Genomic DNA, 24,157 nt, shown 5'->3' with positions numbered 1-24,157 from the left:
GGAGAATTGCTATTATTCCCATTTTGCAAATGAAGAAACAGTTACTCAGCAGGTTAAGTAACTTGCTCCAGCCATACCATGAGCCAGAAGTGAAGAGACAAGCAGAGAAATTGCCCGCGAATGATAGACAGCGAGGCCAGAAGGTGGGGAAGAGAACAAGCAGGAGGGGCAGGGACGGCCCCCACAGAGGGAGCTGTGAGATGAGCTGCCGTGCCCCCTGCCCCCAAGCCTGCTGGGATCCAGGTCCATCGGTCCCCAGGCCAGTTGGTCCCCAGGTCCCCAGGCGCAGCTGTGCAAGCTACTGGGTGTGGGGGAATCAGACGCAAGAGACTGGAAGGGCTCTTCAGAGCCCGGTGGGGCAGGTGAGTGGGTCGCAGGGTCCCCAAACGCGAGCACTCACTTACACCTCGATTTCTGCCATAGCTGTGCTATCATTTACTTGGTGCTTTTCTTTAAGTGGCCACACTTTTTACTAAGCTCTGACCTACGCAATAACAACCCAAGAAACCATGGATTTGACATGCTAATTATGTAGTTTATATTCATTAATATATAATTATTAAAATAATGTTCAACTCTGAATCACCAAAGCATCTCCTGTGCCACTGGCGGTGAATGTCTCCCACACTCAGGAATCCTGGACTACCCACAGAATAAAGAACAAAACAAGAACCCTCCCCCCCAATTCCACCTAAATTGTAGATTTCTATATTACTGCTCAACAAAGTGTAGGACCTGGAGTTTCCATCTCTTGTCCTGAATGAGGACCAAGATCGCTCTGCCCCTACTGTACGTTCTGTTTCTGTCACCAAGAGGACAGACAGACAAGTCCTCTCAGCCTTTCCTATAAATTAAATACTGTTTAGGAACCCAATGTTAAACTCTCTCCACCAAGCTTAGGCTATCGATTAGTTCTTTTCAGTTTTGCCTTCAAATTTACATCATAATATCGCTGGACAAATTATATCTTTGTCCAAGAATATCTTTGGACAAATTAAACTCAACTGTAAACGGCAAACTAATTCTTTTACTTATTTAAGAATGTTGTATGAGCGAGCAGGTGGCATGTCCCATCTTACAAACAAATAGGAGGGGCGCATCTCTTTTTGTGCACCTTCAGTGCATTTGCTGTCACATGTGAGAAGAAAGCTTAAAAAGATGCTATGCCCACTGGTAGCAAAAACTTTTTTCTGAAACTGTTGAATAACTCCATTCAAAAGTTGAACTGGCCCTCCAAACTGGCTCCTAGTCATTTTTTTCCCCTTTAATATACTGTTGCATAAATTCTAATATTTTAGGGCATTTCAAATTCTTTTTGGGAAATAGCCAAATATATAATACAAAAACTTCCTACATAAAAATGTAAGCATGTCTTAAATATCAGGCTATCATACATTCCACCAAGAAGGGCCGTATTTCATTTGTGGTAAAACAAACAAACAAACATAAAAGCCACACCTCTGCTCCCCACAGCTGAGGGGGACATCCCCTCCGGGCTCTGTTGACGTCCTCGCACAGCTGGCTGCCAGTCTTGCAAGCACATGTGACACTGTTGCTCTCTGCACACGTAATGCTGGCCTTACCTTTTCCACCCGCTGTGTGACAGCCATCAGACACAGAAGTGCTCAGAAATGTGTGCCAAAGGAATATATTTACAATAAGGGCCAAACCCGGCCCTGCATCCCACCACCCCTCCCCCATTACCGGCACCTATGCCATTGCTTCACCATCAGTGCGATCTGCTCTGCCAGGTCCCCCTGCCGTCCCCAATCCCATCCCATCTCAACTGCTGAAAGCCCAGCCGCCTGCCGGTGACACTTGCTAGCATCTCTTCTGACCTTCCGCTGTAGATACTGACTCTCTTCAGTTCCCCTCAGACCACACACTCCCCGTGGGCAGGCACTCTCGCTGACCTTTGTGTTCTTTGCTTTACGGACCTGAGCTTTCCCTTCACACCTTTAAAGTCAAGTATGTATAATTTGACCCAACTTAATAGAAATCACGTGTTTAACAGAATGCCACAGTACGTCAAGTTTTAACCAAGTACCTTTGCTAGGAATGATCCATCTCATTGGATGGACATAGGTTTAGTGCAAACACAGCCCGCTGCGTGTTCCTTCCAGGCACCCCGGCAGGGGCCCCAGTCTGGGGGAAGGTTCTGTCGCTCTGGCTTCCGCTGATCGGGGCTAAGCCTTGGCTGTGGAAAGTCTGAAGGCAGGGCCGAGTTGGGTCAGACCTTCTAAGCCACAGCTGGGAATCTGCCTACCGTCCTGAGGTAGGTGATCCTGTCGGGTGACGTGAAACCCAGGTCGCGTTTGGAGAGAGCAGCACGAGCTCACAGATCCTACGCAACTGCACTGTGAAAACTGAAGATTTCCCTGAGGTAATGGTTTCTGGGCTTGCGAACAGGAGTTGGTAGCAGGGACACATGTTCTCGGACTTGGAAGTGCCCTTCCCTCTGGACCACTGCACAGTGAGTCTTAGGGAATGTGTGAGAGAAGAGCGTGTCATTTCCAGGAGTCACACTGCAGCTTGGGAGTCATAAATCTAAGGTCTTCTGCCCCAATGACAGGCCCAACTGAGCAGGTATGTTCTTTACAGAAATGACATTCACGGAACCTGAGGTTCAGATGACACCACGCATGGCCTCATTTCAGTTCCAGCTCTTCAAGGCAAGAATGCCAAGCACTCAGCTGCAGCCGCAGGGCCTGAATGGAAACAACTCCCGAAAACTTTTCTTTTTTGCCATCACGAACACTAAAACACGGGATTAATGGCATTTATGGCGAGAGAAGATTATCGCGAAGGAGATGACGTACAAGGAAACTGCATAGGCCTTGCCCGAGCAGAGGACAGCTGACCATTTGTATGGAAATGGTAAGAGCTATAGACCACAGCAGGCAAGAATACGAGGACATAAGCGATCCTTGCAGGTATTCAAAGCAAGAAATTTAGTATTGCTTCCGAACGGAATTAGCAGCACAATTTCAATACTGCAAAAAATAGTAAGAATAAGAATAATGACAACAACAAAAGTGGGACCGAGCTGCTTGTTTGTGAAGAAATGCAATTTGAGGGCATCACTTAAGGGAGTGGAGGTGGGGGACTAGGGGCCCGGAAGTGCCACCATGTGGAGCTGTGTGCTTGAATTCCGCCCCTGTATGATCAGGATGTGTGAGACTGTCCTTCTGGGATCAGGGTCAATGCACAGAAAACCATCTAACACTGACGAAACACGACACATTTACACAAAGTTAAGTGGAGAAATCACCTTTCTTGAAAAAAAATCCACTATGAAGAATATTGTAAGAGGTCTAATGTTCTGTGAAAAGTAAAGCATAATCAGTATTTTAACTGAAGTTAAGGCAACAAGCGCAATCATTTCAGGCAACTAAGAAATCTGAACAGTAGTGAATCCTCAGAATGCCCAGAACCCCCAGTCCAGGTGGGTTCTTACCCAGCCTTTCCCCCATTGCGGATTCCTTCTGGAAGCAGCAGGGAGAGAAGGCCTAAAATTTACTGTCCCCAGGATTCAGAATAAGGATTCTTCCTCACTTCAACATAAAGCACTGTCTTCTTCTTTTCCCTTCCTTTTCTTTTGGGGTGAGGAGCGGGGTGGGGAGGGCAGATCTCATGCTCCCTTCCAAGGAGTACAGGACAGGCCCCGCTGACGGCCCTCACCGGTGGCCAGTGTCCCAGTAAACACTGAGAACAGATCCACCAGACAGAGCGGTAAGAGAAACCTGACTCAGATTAATACCAAAGGTGATTTTAAAACTTCAACCTTCAGTGTGAGAGGTGGTTAAAAGTTGGTGAATGTATATTGTTTCTGACGTGAGAATAAGGAAAATCTTTGAGTCTCAGTGGACTGTTAAAACAAACCTTTCTGCTGTCCCAAAACACGTGTGTCGACCTGATCAGTTTCTAATGATTATGCTTAGAGATACAAATTAATCATATACATGTAGCTTGTGTAAGCATATATTGTATGCTCACCTGAATTGATGTAACCCGAATACAACACTCCCCTTCCCACCTTCCAGACTGATATGTAATTATACTATTTAATAAAGTGGGCTTAAGAAAAACAGTGAGGTGAGATTCATGTAACATACAGTACACTACTTTGAAGTGAACAATCCAGTGGCATTTAGTGCGTTCACCAGGTTGTGTAACCACGCCCTCTCTCTGGTTTCAAAGTCTTTCATTATCCCCGAAGAACACCCTGTACCCTTTAGGTCAGGGGTATCCAAACTTTTTTCAACGTTTTTTACCAAGGGCCATATGCGGTAAAATACACAAACAGCCGGGCCACTCACTCCAGGTGAAGTACATATTGCCTCACCTGGTTTATTTAAGTAAACTAAATATATTTTTGGAATTTGCTGCGGGCCAATTAAAAATGGATTGCGGGCCGCAGTTGGCCCGCGGGCCGCAGTTTGGACACCCTGCTTTAGGTGATCACTCCCCACTCTCCCGCTCCGCCAGACCCTGGCAACCCCTAATCTGCTTTCTGTCTCTATGGATTTGCCTATTCTGGACATTTCATATAAAAGGAATAAAAAATGGGTTTTTAAGTTCCACGAAATGTGTGAAATATTGTGGTAATTCCAAATGTAAACGAGGTGAAAATCTGGGATGTGTGGTTTAAAATGATAGTCTGGAGTTAGGATTTCACAGACCAGCAAAATTTCGCAAAGAATCTTGAAGATTGACATTGTTTTACCACCCTAACAAATAAGAACATTTTTAAAAATCAAGAAAAGATTTTAATATAAAAAAGGACAATCTTACAATAAAAAGTAGGCCTACTTTTATGAAAAACTCATGCTACACCTTTATTTTTGCCTCAGGCAGGTAAAACTTGGCCACAGAAATGAGTAAGCCTGGACCACCATCTTTGGTACACCTGAACCTATAAACTCAATATGTGTGCTCCCTGGCCAAGAACTTGATTTTCAAAAAAAAGGGTAACTTACGAATGAAACGATGTCATCCTGTAAGAATTAAACCTTTTTGATGGCAAGAATGACAGGAATGACAGGATCTAAGTCTATCTCCAGAACCAAAAGAGAAGAATGGCGGTTTTATAAGAGATACCCACACCCTGTAAATCAGGTACTGCCACGTCACCCAGTGTGGACGCATGGGGTCTGGAGAGGTTAGAGGGCAATGGTCAAGGAAACAACCTTTAGGGCAGCTGGATGGCTCAGTTGGTTAAAGAGTGGGCTCTCAACAACAAGGATGGCTTTAATTCCCATGTGGGATGGTGGACTGCGCCCCCTGCAACTAAGATAGAAAACGGTGACTAGACTTGAGCTGAGCTGCGCCCTCCACAACTAGACTGAAGGACGACGACTTGGAGCTGATGGGCCCTGGAGAAACATGCTGTTCCCCAATATTCCCCAATTTAAATTAAAAAGAAAAAGAAAAAGAAACAATCTTTATAAACACAAGAGCTCTCACAGGCAGGTTTCTCTCAGCTGGGCCTTTTAACCCGGGGTATGCGTTCTGTGGGTGCATGAAGCCACAGGATAAACAAGCTACACTTCCTGGAATACCAGTCTTACAATGTAGCTAAATCATGTTAAATATTTTTACATCAAACTGTAATAATTAGGAAAGAGAATATAATTTAGGATAAAATTCAGATAGCTTTTTATGACAAATCCTGAGACTTCAGAAACAAACATTTTGGGGGTTCTCAGTAGACCATATTGGTCCAAGGCCCCAGCGCCCCACAGGAGTGGGGTCTCCCCTCAAGAGTCGGGGCGGCTGCCATGGAGAGTCCAGGCTGCACTCTCTGGATCTACCCAATCATGGTGCAGACAGGGCTACAGAAAGAGGCCAGGATCGCCGACAGACTGGCCCTGAAGTCACATGGAAATGAAGGGACCCGAATACCAAAACAATCTTGAAAAACAAGAACAAAGCTGGAGGATTCACACTTCCTGATGTTAAAAGTTCCAACAAAGCTCCCGTAATCAAGACTGGTACAGACATACAGACCAATGGACTAGAACATAGAGTCCAGAAGTGAACCTCACATTTATGGTCCATTGATTTCCAACAAGCATGCCAAGTCCATTCCATGGGGAAAGAACAGTAAAACTCCTAGAAGAAAACTTAAGAGCAAACCTTGGGATTAGGCAGTGGTTTCTTAGATATGACACCAAAAACACAAGCAACACAAGACAAATTACATAACTCGAACTTCACCCAAATTAAAAACATTTGTGCTGCAAATGATACCATCAAGAAAGTGAAAAGCCAACCCACAGACTGGGAAAAAATATTTGCGAAGCATATCTGATAAGAGACTGGTATCTAGCTGTCAGGCTGCTGTGACAAAGTCATGAGTGCCACCTCTAACTACGCCCTTCAGGTGACAACTTCCCCAACCTCCGGTCAGCGCCCTCTTCATTCTTTACACTTCCCACCTCACTTTGTCCCCCTTGATTTTCTGCAGTGGTCTCTTGTGGCACTAGGAAAACCAAAGCCATTGGGCCCTACCCCACCCAACTTCCTTTCTAAATTCCCTTTCCTACCCCAGAAATGTGTGAAAACCCTCTCTGCTGAAGAGAACATTGAACTTTCTGGCTTTCACAGAATCATCATTCACAGCTAAGAAAGGAACAGGGCTGACTGCACAGTGACAATGTCTGAAATACAATAAAACCGGTTCACTCAACTAAGTGACGTGCAACAACGAAAGGTCAGTTTAAGCAGAATGATACCATCTGAGTGAGGCCCTCGGTGGGAAGTTAAGGGCTGACCAACCTGCTCCATCCACGTGGATCCTCCTGCTTTGTGCCCTCATGAGCGAGGGTGCACACAGGCCGGGCCAAGGCGGAGAGTGCACACGCTAGGATGGGATGAGCCAAGTAAACACTTGGCTATGTCTCAAATCCAAATCCACGATCTTGGCCATTCGAGACTGCGTTCTACCCAGTTAACCGATGAAAAGCACAACAGTAACTTTAAAGACATAGAAAAATAGCGATCCCTGATTCTGACTGGGAAGACCAGTCATCAGTACATGCCTCCCACTTTTCATGCTCTATCTTCTTTTTATTTGTTGAATAGGTAATATGTTTACAACAGTTCAAATAAACACACGGCGAAAATCCTCACTTCCCCACCCCAGATATCCTCGTAGTTTCTTGTCTGTCTTCTGAGTTTCATTCTGGAACCATAACAAATGTCCTCATCGCCCTCCCGTGTGGTGACAAGAGCGGCAGGCTGCAACCCTGCTCTGCCCCTGCCTCTTCACTCAATTGCTCTCCAACGTGCTGCACTGTCAGTCTATAAAGAGATGCTACTTACTTCATGGAAACCCTTTTCCAGGACTGCTTCTCACCAGCACACTCCCCAGCCTGCTGAGTAAGTCACCCCCGGTGTCCCACTGCATTCTGGGACCATCAGTGGGCTTACCGACCAGGACTCCTGTCGCCCCCTCTGCCGGGGAGGCTGGTGCGGGACCCGTACCACCCCAAGTCCTCAGTACCGTGTACAGTGCCAGCCTCCAAGGCAGCAATTTCCAAATCCATGTGAAAGGAACGAATGGCTTTAGGTGGCCGCCAGGCAGAAGGTCAAAACTGAACAGTGGTGCCCTTTCCGTGTTCAGTATATTCCATGAAGTTTTCCTGCCTTTTAAAATGAACTCGGTTACCTAAACTTTTCTGCTCTTAATTTTGACCTTACTTGGCACAACAAAGGGCGTAGGGCTGCTATGCCACCAATACTTAAATCAAGAGCACACATCGTACACATGGGAGCGCATGGGGAAGGAACCGTTCTAGGGCTTTATGCAAATCGGGCCTTTCTCACAAGTGTAAACCACCCCTCAGTTGCACAGAGCACCGAGAAATAGTTCTTTAGCTCCGCATCCCCATGGAAAGGCCCTGAACTAAAACAGCCACCGTCCCGATACAGGTGCCCCTCACCCCTACTCCACGGCTCGTTCCTATGGCTTCGCCAACAGAACAACATCTAACTCTGTATTAAATTCTAAGTTATCGCAAGGAGTCTGTAATAGTTTACGTTTAGCATGAAATAAATACTCTCCCCGGCTATGCTGAAAATGGGACTTCAGAGCAAACCTCAGGATGTGCAAGATCCTTAAACCGTGGGAAACTGTCATGAAGTCCGTGTCTCTTGCAGGTTTCTGGGTTGGGCTAAGGGGCAAGTGGCCCTGTGGGGTGGTTGCGAGACAATTTAAGGTCAGAGAGTTAATTCCATCTGTAACCACGAGCCCCCAGAGGACAGCCTTACCTTCATGACCCACAATCCGCATCTCTTGTGTTTCTAGGTGACACCGAAAGATGCACTAACCTAGTTCCAGTGGCCCTGACTCTACAGCACTGTACCAACCAAGAGCAGAGTGCTGTGTGGCTCGACCTGGGACAAATGGACCTGCGGGAGCAGCCCAGACGCACGCTCAGAGCCGAGTCAGAAACTCCAGTGCTCATCCATTCTGTCACCAGCTTCTTCTGGGGCCTCAAGCTTGGGCACCTCTTTACTTCGGTTTCTACAGCTGTAAAAATGGGACTAATAACACCTGCTTGCAACCTCATTGAAAGAGGACAGTTAATGAACACTTGCAAGGAGCTTTGAAGATGAAAAAGGTTCCTGGTGCTAATGACAAACACGTCTAACCATTCATCCTCCTGTGGTATCTATCCTGCCACAAACCGGAGAGCCGAAGTTCTCCGAGGAAGTTGCTCATCTGAAACAATGATTCTTAAGGCTACAGAATGGTGGAAAACTCTGGAAGAAGTGTATGATGGGAATGCTCAGTGTACCACATCTGTGCAAGATGGCAGACGCTGGAGCTGCAGGAGCTCCAGGGCAGCCCCGCCTCAGTTCTGCATACGCCTCGCTGGTATAAATATTTACCTGGGCAGCATGTTGCAGTTACTATGGAGGCCACAGCCAGGCTATTAACTGGCTGATAAGTTCCTGCTTCCTGCCAGAGAACGCTTTACTGAACACACTACCTAAGCTTCCTTTTATTACTGTGTTTAACATTTAAACACGAATGTAAGTGTTAAAAAATTATTTGGGGGGCTCCAAGTTGAGCTTACATTCCCCTTAAAGGCTTTCCTCATTTTTTAAAATAGAGAAAAGTCTCAAATAAGCAAATGTTTAACTTCATCTAATTATACTAAATAAGAAGACTACAGACTGAACTGGTTTTTATACATTGGTATCTGGCTTTACATAAACACACGTGCACCCACATGCCACACACACCCCCTCCCAGCAATATATTTTTCTAATCTATGGAGGCAAGACAAACTAAGTTCACGTAACTGGATACTGCAACTCATATCAAAATCAAATGCAAAAATTCAACATTAATATTTTGAAAGTTTACATTTAATGGATGCCCCAAATTTAGAAGTAAAATCTGTAGGATTCATAAGCACTATTTGAATAAGAAAAGTCAACCGAAGAAAGTTTACATGCCTTTGAAAAGGCCAGTTTCAATACCTGAAGGCCTCACCTGGAAAATAACTGAGATAAAATAAGAAAGCAGTGCTAAAAGGGAGGAAGTAGGGACAGAGGAAGTAAAAAATTTCAGGATGTTGTAAGTTTAACTTTGGCTTGAAGTGTAAATTTAAATTAAACTTTAAGATTAATAACACATTATTGAAAAGAGAAAAAAGCTTCTGAATTTACTAGAATTTTCACGAAATCCTCACTCATTGGACACTCAAGCTTTCTACTGGTGCAGCATTTCTCCTAACTCAGGATAAAAGAAGTTTGTGCATTCTCGTGTTTTTTTGTTCTCGGAATGGGAAACTAAACTCTTCTTTCAATTCCCTTGAAAATAAGTCATCTAATCAAAAGCATTTTTAAACTTAAGGTATTCACAGGTGCAGGAAGGTACGGAGACTTCATCAAGGACCGAAGCTAGTGACACTGTCGGCCTTCCCCTGGATCTGACGGCTCCAGGTTACAGTGTGACTGGACCTAATTCAGAAAGGGGTGTGGGGGGTGGCAGGGGCAGGCCACTAAATTAACAAGATCTCAATGCTTTCAAATCCCTTCAAAATTAAATTAAATATTTTAAATAATGTATTATTAATAAGTTAAATATTTTTATTTGTCAATTACAGTTGATATACAGTATTATATTACTTTCAGGTGTACAATGCAGCAGTTAGACATTTATATAACTTACGAAGCAATCACGCCAGTAAGCCTAGACCCATCTGATACCATACATAGTTATCACAGTATTATTGACTATATTCCCTAGTAGTAAAATAGTTTTAAAAGCAGGTATAGAAAGGTCAGTGATGCTCTCTAAAGTAAAAAGCCTCCTCAGGACCAGGTCTCAGGCTTGGGGAAACAAACCCCACGTTCTCAGCAGCTTGGTGTAACAGGAGTGGCCTAAATTCTAGTCAGACATCCGAGGTTTATTCTGGCTCTGTCACCCAGAGTTTAGTTAGGTCTACTCTTGGACATTTATTTTGACAACTATAAAATGGGCACAGAGCTCCTCTCCTGCTGGGGTGTCTGCGTTAAGTGTCTGTGACAACCCCTGGGACAGCCCCAGGCCCAGGGCAGGTGCTCCACTAGCCGCCTCCTCCCAGACGCCCACCTAATCTAAGAGTTTAAGCCAAGTTAGAAGACCGGGGAGACCACACTTAGAGTTTAAGCCATGCAGCATATGTAGCACAATACGGGATCATACAATGTAACAATGTTAGCCCAAGCACAAATCATTGTAGAGCACTGTCAGGACACTGAAAATATGCAAAATGCTTAGGCTCCTAAAAGTGCTCATCAATTTTTCTTGTTTAAAAAACACACCATACTTTCTGTGAATAAATAAATGCAGACTTATGTTATTTATGTGAAACACTCCCCCTTCCCCCACCCCCGCCCCCGGAATGATACACTGCAAAACGCTAAGACAAGACAGGAGACTGCTTTGGGAAATAAGGCCAGGAGTTCAGTTTAGTTGTAATTTCAAAAACATTTTAAAGTGGCTATAGTCACATAGATTTTTTTTTTTTAAAGATTAGAAAAAGATAAAAGGAAGCTGGCTAAGGCAGAAAGGGAGGCTCCAGGGCTTGGGTGACTCTACTGCCCACCACCCACCGCGGGGCATACAACTGCCCAGTCACTGTGGCCCAAGAGGCCTCCTTACATCATTGGCTGACTAACTCGTTAATTTGGGAATTTTTTTTTTGAGGGGAGAAGAGAGAAAATACAGAGGCTTGGTAAAAACAGGGTCAGGTTCACATCCAGTCCACGCAGGAGAGATTTCCTAAGCCAAGGATTTTCCATTTTTTTGGTGTCAGGACCTGTGCTCACTCTAAAAAAGTATGGAGGAGCCTGAAGAGCTTGGATTATGTGGATTATATCTATTTATACTGACCAGATTGGAGAAATGTTTAAAATATTTACTTATTAATTCATTTACAATAGTAAGAATAGGTTCATTTCGTGTTAACTTAAATATAATTATGAAAATAACTTTATCTTCCAAAAAAATCACAAAAAAACAAAAAACAATCAGCAGGAAGAATGGCAGCCTTTTACATTTTTACATCTCTTTAGTGTCTGACTTAGCAGAAGACAGGCAGACTTGCATTTTTGCTTCTGTAGTCAATGTCTGATATGTTGTTTTGTTTGAAGTTTATGAAGAAAAGCCCAGCCTTATACAGAGATGTTTAGTTGAAAAAGGGAGGTATTTCAATGGCTTTTTAAAAAAACTGTGGATGTTCTTCTTTGATTCTACTCTAACATCCAACGAGAGGTAGTTTCTTAAAGATCAGTTGCAATGTGGAATCTGAAACTGTGTTGGTGGATGTTTCAGTTACACCAAAATCCCGGGTGTGTCCTGCCCTTTGATCGTCTCTTCTGCCCACGCGTGTTTCACAGCAGCGTGTATGGCTCACTTGGATAGGGCTGGTGTGTGGAGTCATGCAGACCTTCCAGTGTCCATGTCAAGAAACTCGTTTGCTGACAATACCAGAAGTCTTCACCACTGGCAGCTGTCCAGCTCACGCTGGCACATTCAAGTTCTTAAAAATTCAAATTCTTGCTTTGAATTTTATCATGGGCGACAAAACTGTCTCTTTTGCTTCCCTTCATTTCTTTTCAAGGAAATGCTGTCAAATATTAAAGCCTTAACAACCACAGTTTGTATGCCTTTTGTTCTTTCAGTAAAAATGATGTTCCTGAGAAAAGTGGCTAGTTCAGCTTGCAACTCAAGCGACTGCGCAATTTTCCTTGGACAGTAGTATGCTCCAGCATGCAGAGGGCTCTCTGTGAACGCTGCACTCATCACACTGTGTTGAAAGGTGTGCGTAGGACTGAAATGGAATCAAATGAGCCCTCCCATGCTTCACCAAGGTCATTCTGACGTCAAACCAGTATATGTGGCGGAGCACAGGGTGACTGCCATGTGGACACCACTGCCTTGCTTGAGGAAAAGAGCTGGTTTGAGTCACCACCACGCCTTTGCACCACAAGGGCAAACGGCCACACAGTGAGAGAGGCAGATGAGGTCTTGGTGTTCTCATGAAGACAGGTGTGGCCTTGCAGAACCCTGGAAAGGGTGTCAGGGTCTCCACACTTGTGAATGCCACGCTACGTAAAGACTGAGGATGGCTTCGTAATTTCAGAGTTCTGAGAACGTGGTTATCAAATGACACCCCTCGACAAGCTTGGCTTATTACATAAAGGAGAACAAAACCAATTCCCAGTTGTGTGTGTACAGACATTGTGGACAACCGTAAACATATGTGCACACCATGCTCACCATCAAGAATTAGGGACCAACAACTCAGGAAGAACTGGGCTTGTTCCCCAGAGTAGATTCTTATTTGCCTCACTAACTTTATAAGTCAAAATACTGTAATTAGAACACATTGTTCATGAGCAACACAATCAGCACACAAAAATCCAAACGTTGCATTAAAAGTTCACAAGCATCAATGACCAAGAGACGGAAAAACTTAACCAGTGTTAATAACTCAAATTCTATTAAAAATACATTAGAACTTAAAACAGTAAGGTTACAATTGCGATCCCACTTACTTCAAATACTATCTCAATTTTAAAAACCACAACACAAAAAAGGAATTCAAGAGATTAACGTTATGGGATTTGACAATAAGACAGCAAAACGTTGTAAGTCAAATTGCTAATGCCAGGAAAGCAACATCTGCATTTAAAAACAACTAAGAGGAAGTGACAAGTGACATCATCCTACTTGGGACTAACCACAGATAATGTCTCTAACTTCTACTAAAGAACTCTCTTTCTGAATGTTAGGCTAAACTCTTCTTCAAGAGTTAAAATGGGCAGGGGCAGGAATGTATATAAATGCTGATTTCTTCTTTTACTTCACACAGGGGACTCATGAGAACGGAAAGACTGAGGGGTCAGAGTGCTTGGTGAACACCGACGCCGGGGCCGGGGACGCCGGGGCCGGATCCCCTCATTAGGGACTTTCATACACAACCTACAAGCAGAACATGGCAGACTCCAGGACGACTGATGGGGCCGATTCTTCCGGGGGTGCAGGGACTAGCAAACTGTGAAAGGAGAAAAGGCTTGGGGGTGGGGTGGGGAAGGGGGTTATAGACGAGCTTCAAGAGGAAAAAAAACAGCAGTAGAAAAAGAAACAGGGGTGGTTAAGATGCTGGGCTCCCCAGTGCCACATACGACCTAGAAATAGGGATATTTACCACAGCGACCACTGACACCTCGAGTCTTCCCACACCACCGGCACCATTTCCAGCACTTTATTTATATGTCCTCACTCATTTAACCCTCATCAAACCTAGAGAGGCCAGTCATCTTACTCCCATTTCATTCCCATTTCCAGGCACAGAGCATGAGGAGCGTGCCCAGGAGGGCTCAGCTAGCCTGGGGTGGGGTGGGGTGGGGCCAGGATCTCACCCCAGCCCCGTGGTTTCAGACCCCCGCCCTTAACCACTAAGCACCCTGCCTCTCAAGTTCAGAGGGAACCTTGCTTTTACTTTAGTGTGCCTTAAAGGCCATTACCCTTTAAAAGACCAATAAAAATGCCAATAAACATCAAAAAAGATGTATACCCACAAAATACCGTTTGGTAAACTGGTGCAGCGGTCTATGCAGCCACTGTGAGTTAGCAAGGAGGGGACCGTGCCAGCACGCAGGGGACACACCTGGCACTCAGGAACCAGGCTGCAGGGTTCTGACCTCCCCCATCCAGGTGGCCAAGCCTTCGCCTGGTTATTTCACTGACAGCCACTAATCAGCCAACAATGGAACAAAAGGAAAAACATAGGAAAAGCCAAACTCCAAGATAAAAGACCATTGCTCACTATTTAGGAAACAATTCTAAGTAATTACATTTCCTTTGCACATTCTTTTCTAAGGCAGAACGTTTCCAAGGTATTTCTCCCAAATATGATGAAAAAGTTCAAAACTACATAGAAGCCGAATGAATACCTGTATACCCTCTTCCCCAGATTCAGCAACTGTTCCTATTTCAGGGTATTTCCTTTACAGTTATCTTTTTATCCTTAATACTTCAGTCTGCCATCCCCAAGAGTGCGGACAGCTCCCGCTATCACAGCGCCTTTGTCGCACTGGGAGGATGACCAGGAATTCCGCAGCAGCAGTGTCTGTACGCGACTCTCCGATTACGTCAGGAGTGCACTCTAGAGGTTTCATTTTGGTTTTCTGAGAACAAAGGTCTGACATAGATTAACTCACTGTATTTCACTATTACATCTCTTTAGTTGGTTTTTAAACCAGAAGGGTTTTGAGTTATGAATAATTCAAGGAAGGGACTGAACCAAAACGCGACTTCTCCTGCTGCACCAGTCAGTCCTGACCTTCAGTCAACGTCTCAGGACCTACAAGACTTGTAAGTACCTTAGTGATGGAAACTGTTTATGCCGTCTTTTAGAGTTCCCCAAGACTGTTATTCTTGATGGCACCATTTCCACGTGACAGGAAAGAGGAGACTGAGTCTGAAGCAAGGCCCAGAGCAGAGTGGTCACCTGTGTCCACTTTCTCAACCAGGTACCGTGTACAGCTTCTCAGGAGCCTGACAAGTACTATCTGAGTGACGCAGTCATTAGATAAGAAATACACCAAAGAACTATTATCTGAGCGGTCACTCAGCAAATAAGTGAAGGGACATGGCAGTGTCCACTAAAGCTCTATTTACAAATGCAGATGGCAGGCCAGGTTGGGCCCCGTGGCCACAGTGTATGGACCCCCGCTCTTTTAAGTGTCCCTGCACTTATTTATTGAGTGAAGTGTCTCGTGGGCTTGTGTCTTCCCTCTACTTGATGGCTTGGTGGGGTTTCTGGAGTCGGGCCTCCAGAAACTTTTATTTTCAATCCACTGAAAATGGATTGAAAATAAAAGTTCACACTCAGGATGGTGCCAGGTGTCACCAGAAGCACCCAGCTGACCTCGGCCTTCCCAGGGACGCTCACGATCATGGAGGACACAAGAAAATGAAGCCAACACTGAATACCTGGCAGACCTAGTAAGTGAAATGGCGCAGTTTCAATTTCCCCCTCACACCACGAGCACACGAGTGAAGTTTCACAAGTTCTCATTTAAACCTGAGATGCATTTGGACTCCAGGCATAGTACAGAGAACAGTAACAATCAGAAGGTACACGTGACCCAGAAGCTTCTACAATCATCCCTGACACCCTGACAGGGGGCAGAGGACAGGGCTGAGCTGACTCCTGTTTCATTCATTCTCTGTGGCCCTGGGCAAGAGGCTGTTTCGGCTCTTCCAGAAAAAAAAGGCAGTAAATGTGCCTCACAGCACTGGGCGATCAGAGAGCACAGAGGTGGGAAGACTGGCCCTAGCCCAGCACACAGAAGGTGCTCAGACAGCCATTAGCAGCGCTCGGGGACATGCAACGGGCGCAGGAGGCAGTGGGTAGGGGCGCTGGCCTGGGCCTTACATGCTGGTGGCTGTGGGGAGGTCACGTGACCTGGTGGTGACCGGGCCACTGCGTCTCAGCTCCCAGGCAGTGATGCTGGCAGGACAGGCCAGTCAGTGCTGGAGGATCAGAGCCAAGCCCCTGCCATGTGCGACCCAGAACCACAAGTGGGATGTGCCCCAACCACTGGCCTGTGAGGAGTCTGGCCTTTTCCTAGGGTTAGAAACACACGTCCTTTTCTTGACTACTAACCCTACCATATTTTCTCTCCTTTTTCTCCATAATTAACATTTTAATGAAAAAATTCCAGCAGCTAAGCTTTGGTAGCACAGCAGGAATCATGATCAGAAACCTCTGAATAGATACTGTACCCAAGTTCAAGGGCAGACTAACAAGGTAAGGTGTTCAGGCTTTACGCAAACATGTACCCCCCTTCCCCTCCACACACCTTAGGAATACAAAAGAAACAACTTGACACAGAGGGTTGCGACAGGTGAACTTTAAAAGTGCATTTCTAAAAAGTCACTTCACAGAGAGTGAGCGACAATCACACAGCATACAGGTGTTTGTGAAGTCATCTGAGGTGAGCTGACGCAGTATTCAGGGAATGGCTCACTGATCAGATCTCTGGAAGGATCTTTTATTTTTGGTCATCACTGAAACACGTTTCCTTCCTAACTTGGGGGAATGAGGACAATCCCAGGCATGTTCTCCCTGGTTCTGACTGACTGCACACCACATGGCACGCTCTCCATCCAGGAGCCCACGTGTGTGTGTACAGGTTGTGTTACAGCCTGGCTAAGTCACCAGGCTGCGTGCAGCAGGAAGTGACATTATGGGGTCTGACTTCCACTCAGCCTTCCTGCACAGTCTCCTCTAAATTTTTACTGGAAAGGTGAAGATTTTCATCGAATTGGTGATTCAGGAAGACTCGTGAGAAAACAAACTTTTTTATAATCAGAACTCCACTTCCCAGAAGAATGGGTTTGCACAAAAAGTGTAATTTGCTCTCTGGCTCCCCACCAGTCTTTCAAAGACACACTTGTCACCATCATCACCAGCACCAGCACCGGGTGGGCTTGGCTGAACAACCAGGACAAGATTAGAGCAGTTAGCAACGTTCTTGAGGCCAGAATAAAAGCCAGCTGGAAAAGGGTCGCATCCCTCTCTTCCTCTCTGGCCATTAAAGTCTTTTTGGCTTGGCATTCCTGCCTTAAACCCAGCTCTGGAAGGGAGCATGAGCTCTGTAAGGGCCCAACTCCAGAAACCCCACCAGGCCATCAAGTAGAGGGAAGACGCAAGCCCATGAGACACCTAGGTTACTATTGTTAATAGGCAATTAAAAAATTCAAGGAATAGTCTAGAGCAGGGGTCCATACACTGTGGCCGCTGGGCCCAACCTGGCCTGTCATCTGCATTTGTAAATAGAGCTTTAGTGGGACACAGCCATGTCCCTTCACTTATTTACTGTCTATGGCTGCTTTCATCACAGCCCAAAATAGTGACTGCCCAGAAACTGAAAAACACTGTCCGTCCCCAGCCAGAGCTGTGCTGGCAATACAGTAGCCACTAAACATGTGACTATTTAAAATAAGATTTAAAATTCAACTGTACACGTGCGCTAGCCACACGTGTGCTCAACAGTCACATGTGGCCAGGGCCACCGCAGTGAGAGCACATTTCCTCCATCAGACAGTTCTCTTGGACTGTGCTGCAAGTTCAGGACTTAAGTCATCCAGCTAAACTTACAGCCATCGAGTTCCAGGGGCCGCTCCCTCCTACAGACAGAAAAGCTTACACTGGTTCAGCAGTGTGTCCCTTCTGCACTTGAACTTTCTTAGAATATGCTAATTGACTGTATTACACTCTAGATTATTAAATAGAAGTATCAAACCAATTAGAACTACTAGTTCAGGGATAGTATTGATTTGTTTACTTGACTTCCCCACCCCCCAGGGGACCCTAAACTCTGGGAAAGCTGGGCCTTAGCGCAAGCTTGCTTCACATTCCCAGTTAGGAGGAACCGGCTTGGCACCAGGAGGTAGGCACTCGACAGATATTTGCAGAATAAGTGAAGAAATGGACTCTGGGCACAAAACTGTCATACGAGAGGCCATTGAAACGGATGTTGATAAGGCCCTGGAAAAAACCACTATTACAATCCTGTGGCAAAAGGTTCTACAAACAGCCCAAATTTCTATTTTAAATGAGGTTTTTTGCTTGTTTTTTTTTTAAAGATCCAAACAAAACAACAAAATCGCCTGAGTTTGGATCCTGGCCCCGCCACTTGGCTGTGTGACCTTGGCAGGTTATTTTCCCTTCCATGTGGAAGACCCTTCCTCCCTAAGTGGAAACCATGGTGTCACCAGAGAGGGAGGCCACCTTCAGCGCTGCCCCTCCCCCTCCTAGCCCTTCCCAGCGTCATTACATCAGCCCCAGCTCTCCCAGCACCTGGCCAGAGCTGTCTCCTCCTGTGTGTCCCCCTGCACCAGGGCCCCTGGGGGGTCTCCCCACCTAACCCTGAGCTCCTCTGGGGCAGGGCTTAATGACCCTCAGCGATGGACACAGCACAGTGGCTAACTGGATGTTAAAGTGATCAGGACTCTAAAAGCCAATATAAATACAACAAATTTTGCTAAACCTCACATTAACATGCTTTCTCTTAAAAAGTCCTTATGAGTAAATCAAGCGTTCTTAGAGTTTTGAAATTAGAAATTATCCCCACTGTTTGAATTAGAAATTAGTTTTAGGTCCCTAAAGGTTACCCCTTCTTAAAAATTCAAGTCCTTATCAAGTTAACACAGTTCACTCCTTCCCCTTCAAGATCAGACAGCAAACAACCAATCACCCAACCAACTGCAAAAAATCCAAACCGGCCACAAGGAGGTCTTGGAATTAATAATAATAATAATAAATCAATGTGGTATAAGATATAAAGTTAAATGATTCCATTTCACAATAAATTCATAATTCAAAAAACTACTAGGACCCCAAGTGTCTAATAAAATCAGAAAACTCACAAAAATGAGAGTTTTTTTCTCACAAAAAATGAGAGAAAACTCATTTTTGACGCAATAAACTCAATCTTACTGCCAACTAGTCAGCCAGTGTTTAAGAACTTAAATCTAAACACAATTACATTGTGTCTGTGCCTGTGGTTCCTGCAGCCAAAATATCTACAAGCTCGGCTTAGTCGGTCCATGTTTGCCCTTTTCTGGGCGCACTGCAAAAAACAATGAATTCACAGGCAGACCTACATCGTGGTCACTGTGGATACTAACCTCAACTAGCCTCAGTAAAGTGGTTTGGAGAGAAAAGCAACACCCGTTTTATTTCAATGATTGGGTATTCGTGTGCTTTCATCTTCCCTGGGTCCACCCTGGGATCTGAAAAATCCTGTCGGGCATTTTAGTCATGCAGACTGTTAGTCACCTAGGAACCTTGCTCCCACCCTTCCTTGACACAGATCTTTAAAGGAGATCCTGACAGTTAAAACTGTTTTGTTGAGGCACAGCTGTGATATTGTAAATTTTAAAGTGATTTGATGAAGCTTAACTTCCATTTTCTATTTCACCCAACTCTGAACAAAAAATTTACATAACCAATACTTAAAATACCAACTAAGAATAAGTATACTATTACCCTGATAATTATATTTTAGTAAAACTATTAATTACTGTAGTAACTGTGTTTTTAAGGTAAATTGTGTTTTTAACCCAAATTATGTATAAACTGTAAGAGGCAAACTGTAATTATTAAAAGTAATCTATATAGACATTGAAAACTTGTTGCCATGTTACATTTTAAAGTAATACAGAACCAATTTAAATGCAAAATATTTCCTAGGAATCCATGAAAACGCTAACATTTCAGAAATTGTGACCCACAATGGATTTCAGTATTTCAAAGCACGAGTCTATTTCTCTTTTAGGCTCCATGGCAGGTATGAAAACAATCCTTTCAGAGGAAGTTCTTTTCTAATCGTTTCTGCACATTTTCTGACTGCAGTTCATCTTTAATTTGGGGACATGTGCCCGACGACAGCTTTGCAGCATTCAACAACACAGATGTAACAGAAACTCCGTGCACGGACAGCTTGGCCCGGAGCTCGCGGCCCGCCTCTCCCTCCTCCCCCCACCCAATACCTTCCCCGGGCAGTGACTTCACATCCTTTGACATCAGCACAGCTCTGAAAGGGGGATGGGAGAACGAGCAGAAAGCAGAAAAACCAGCTTTGAACTATGCATGCAAGGCCTCTCTCAAGCCTCAGATTCTGTAAGTAGTTCGTAAAATGCCAGACTGCAGTGACACGCCCAGCCTGCCCTGGTCCAGTCTGCAGCGAAATGGCATGCGTTGTGCTGGAAAGGACGTCCTGCTTTTCTTATCTGAAGCACAATAGCCATTTACTAACTACCACAGACGGTGCCGACTCAGTGAGACACAATAACTTACCTCGAATGTGGAGCAGGGCCACGGGCTGGAAAGGCCCGTTGGAGCTGGCCGCATCCACCACCATCCTGCTGCCCGCTTTATTACATGTCAACATCTAGACTCGGCGGGGAAGGCAATGGACTCCTTAAGGCAAGAAACCAGCCTCCATTTTAGTTTAAAAAAAAAGACAAACTGAAGCGGCAGCTGGAGGGAACTGGCTGGTTCGTGATGTCAGCAGGCATGGAGCCCGCCCATTGGCTGGAAGCTGCAACTTAAAATGACACTGAAAAAACTGCAACGGGAAAGAGCGTTCTGTTTGGCTGTCAGCGTGCATGGAAAGCCTGGGCATTTTCCGGCTTTCTGCTGTCTTCATTTCTCAATAACTTGCAGGCAAAGACCCCATCTTTTACGGGGCAGGACTGAGACCACATCCCCAGACACACTGTAAACAGATGATTCTGACAGAGCTACCAAAAAAGTGTGCGTGTATGTCCACGGGAACTTTCAATTTCAGCATTTCCCTAACCGGTACCCCAAAGTCAATGGTATTGCATACCCACCTGGCCACTTCCTATTTTCTATTCTAATTCTTTTAATGTCTGTATCATATTTTGCACTGTGGCAATGCAGATTTTTTTTTTATTGTTGTTGTTATTTTTAAAGAAACTACTAAAAATACCACAATTCCAACTGATTAGTTTGGACTCTTGTTCAACCTCTCTTACCACCAAGTTATAAACTTCTAATTCTCAAACACCGGTTTTTCTCCAGATCTAATTTTATTGGAAAAATTCAGTAAAAATTTTACAAAAATTAATTACACGGAAAATGGAAGCTCCTTTAAATTTAATAGCTAGAAAGCAGAAGTTAGAAAAAGGCCATAAAAATAAAATTCAGTGTTTATTTTTGTATCTTAAAGATGTCAACATATTAGATACTTTGTTTAAATGAAAAATTTTAAATTAAAATATATTTCAATTATTTTTATGGGGCTGGTATTAAAATCTATTATTCAGATCTTAATTTCCTATCTTTAAAAAAGGTTAATGGAAAAGCTGTTCCAAGAAGACATCATTTCTGAGTTGAAGTACCCTTGGGGGCAGCAGTGGGAATGGGGGGTGGGGGTTTGGACTGGTGATTCCCTACAAAAATAAATGTCATGCCGAGCTCCAGATAAAAACAAACTCTAAGAAAAATCTCTTTGGAAGGTAAAACTGAAGAAATTCCTCATCTTTTCACATGCACAACTCCGTCTGTCCAAGCCATGTCTTCTCTTTTTATAATGTCACACAACTCCCCCCACCTCATTTGCCCCAGTGCACAAGGATACAAAACCTAATTCACTGTAGTGAGAGACACCTGGAACCCGACTGGGCTAGCAAGTCCACCTGTGGGCTGGCATGCTTCCACCTCCCTGAAGGAGTGAACTGCTGCGATGGTTCATGGGTGCTTATTAAGTCCTCCCTCACTACTAAGAATGTAGTTTTTACTGTGTTATTAATGGCCATTAAAGGAACAAACAAGTAAAAGCAAACCTAATCAAACAAACAAGTAAAAGCAAACCAAATCCCATCCTGCCCCCTCTTTCCACAGACCTGAAGGACGCTGCTGGATTCCATGGCTGGCCACAGAATTATGTGTAACAAGCAACAGGGAGTGGGCACCCTGTGAGGGGGGCTCCTACCACCTGAGCATACCTGGCCTCACACCTGCTTGGCTCCTCTGCCATCTGAACAGCAAACATGGCTTAACAAAAACAGCGTGTGCTGGGAGTCAGGTGATGTGAATTTCCATCCTGGTTGCTGACCATCGGGGTTTGTCAGATGCCGGGGAGGATGGCTCCCCAGGACCTATCATCACCTCCTCCCTTAGGGAGTGATTCCCGATGTGCTCAGAGGTAAACTGCCATTAGGGATGAGGCATGCAGGGGCTTGGCGATGGGTCCAGAAGCACACGCTTACTGCAGGTCTGTACTTTAAAAAGACAGACACCCGCCCTCAAATAATTTAGTATTTCTTCTGAGATGAGATGGGAAATATATCTGTCCTAGATTGTGCTGATGAATTGGATGCAGAAATATGGGGGAAAGACTCCTGGAGTCTTTATGTAAAATACACAGATTAGGAGTCAAAGAAAAAGTGAAGACACTTCCTGATGTACTTTTCCTAATGGTCTCGGATCAAAGGCTCTCCACTCTGTTAGTGATTCACACGTGCTCTTCTGAAGCCTTATGTATGTCAAGTAGTTCTTTGGAGAACTCAAAGACTGGGCTCTGGAAACCACCAATGGAACATACTCTAAAATATAAATGAACAAATCAATAATATGGAGAAGGAAAAAAGACCTAAACAAATAAAGATAAGGTGTGTTTCTGAACAGAAAGCATAAATACTATAAACATGTTGGTGTTAATTCTTCTTCAAATTGGTTTATAGTCAAAATTCACATAGGTTTCTTTATTTTTCTGGGTACTTGACAAAATAATCCTAAAGTTCACCTAGAAAGACAAGAAGCAAGAAGAATGAGAAAGGCTAGTCCTACCCACTAGAAAGCACATGAATTAATGATTAGTGTGATGTGGTATTAAGAGGCAGGTCGACGGGGTAGAAGTTAACAGCCCCCAAACCGATAAACACATTTATACAAGGGCAGTATTATGATAAAGAATGAATCTCGAATCAATGGAAAGGGAAGATTAATTAGGTAACTGGTTGGCTGTATATGGGGAAGTCAATTTAAGTCTTAACTCCACCCCCAAATAAGATTTGAGTGGCATTAAATAGTTAAATAAAAAAACAAACCAAAACGACAACCCGAAATCCCCACAACTTTTAGAAGAGAAGGGAAGTGAGTATCAATGCTCAAGCTAGAAAAGAATATTTTGAAACACTGAACCCCTAAGGGACATTACTCACATTAAAAAATTTACAGGGGTGGCTGGATGGCTCAGTTGGTTAGAGCGCGAGCTCTGAAAAACAGGGTTGCTGGTTCAATTCCCACATGGGCCAGTCAGCTGCGCCCTCCACAACTACATAGATTGAAGACAATAAGCTGCCGCTGAGCTTCCAGAGGGGCGGCCAGATGGCTCAGTTGGTTAGACAGAAAACTCTGAACAAGGTTGCCGGTTCAATTCCTACATGGGATGGTGGGCTGCGCCCCCTGCAACTAAGATTGAAAACAGTGACTGGACTTGGAGCCGAGTTACGCCCTCCACAACTAGATTGAAGGGCAATGACTTGCAGCTGATGGGCTCTGGAGAAACACTGTTCCCCAACATTCCCCAATAACATTTAAAAAAAAAAATTTACAAATTTCTGTATGCTTCCTCCGAAAAACAAAAGGATATAAATGCTATAAATACAAGGAGTTAATAATATACTTCATTGATTAGGGAAAAAACTGAGATCTCAATATTTAAGTGAGACTATTTAATATTAAATAATAAATATTTAATATTAAATATTTAATATTAAAGAACTATAACTGATCAACAATTGCATGAGAAAGTATTTCTTTGCCTGTCAGATTAGCAATAATTAAAAAAAAACAATAATTACTCAATACTGGTAAAGGCATAGTGTAATCCTGCCAACAAATCTATAAATTGTTCCGATTCTTTTGGAAAATAATTTGGTAATATGTATCAAGATTCTTTAAGCAATTTTACTTCTGGGAATCCATTCTAGAAATGTAGTAGCTATGAGTGAGCATCACATTTTTTTAACTTTTAAAAATTGTGCTGAAATACACACAACATAAAATCGACCACTTTAACCATTTGTAAGCGTGCAGTTCAG

The 24,157-nt window shown here is 44.2% G+C and overlaps 1 protein-coding gene across 5 annotated transcripts in view; it reads right to left on the bottom strand.

Annotated features, from left to right (window-relative positions):
• The window catches only part of PPP2R5C (protein phosphatase 2 regulatory subunit B'gamma), a 137,373-nt gene that overhangs the window by 76,022 nt on the left and 37,194 nt on the right, over nt 1-24,157 (bottom strand). For 2 of the 5 annotated variants that reach the window (XM_081047814.1, XM_081047815.1), the window contains exon 1: nt 20,382-20,609. The exons of the other annotated variants lie outside the window; for them this stretch is intronic. In XM_081047814.1, the coding sequence (XP_080903940.1) occupies nt 20,382-20,475 (94 nt within the window). In that variant the 5' untranslated portion in view covers nt 20,476-20,609. Of the gene's footprint in view, nt 1-20,381; nt 20,610-24,157 lie in introns of those variants that run through there. 5 annotated transcript variants of the gene reach the window in all.

This window comes from Rhinolophus hipposideros, assembly GCF_964194185.1.
Source record: "Rhinolophus hipposideros genome assembly, chromosome: 5".
NCBI lineage: Eukaryota > Metazoa > Chordata > Mammalia > Chiroptera > Rhinolophidae > Rhinolophus > Rhinolophus hipposideros.
This window is presented reverse-complemented; position numbering and strand designations above follow the sequence as displayed.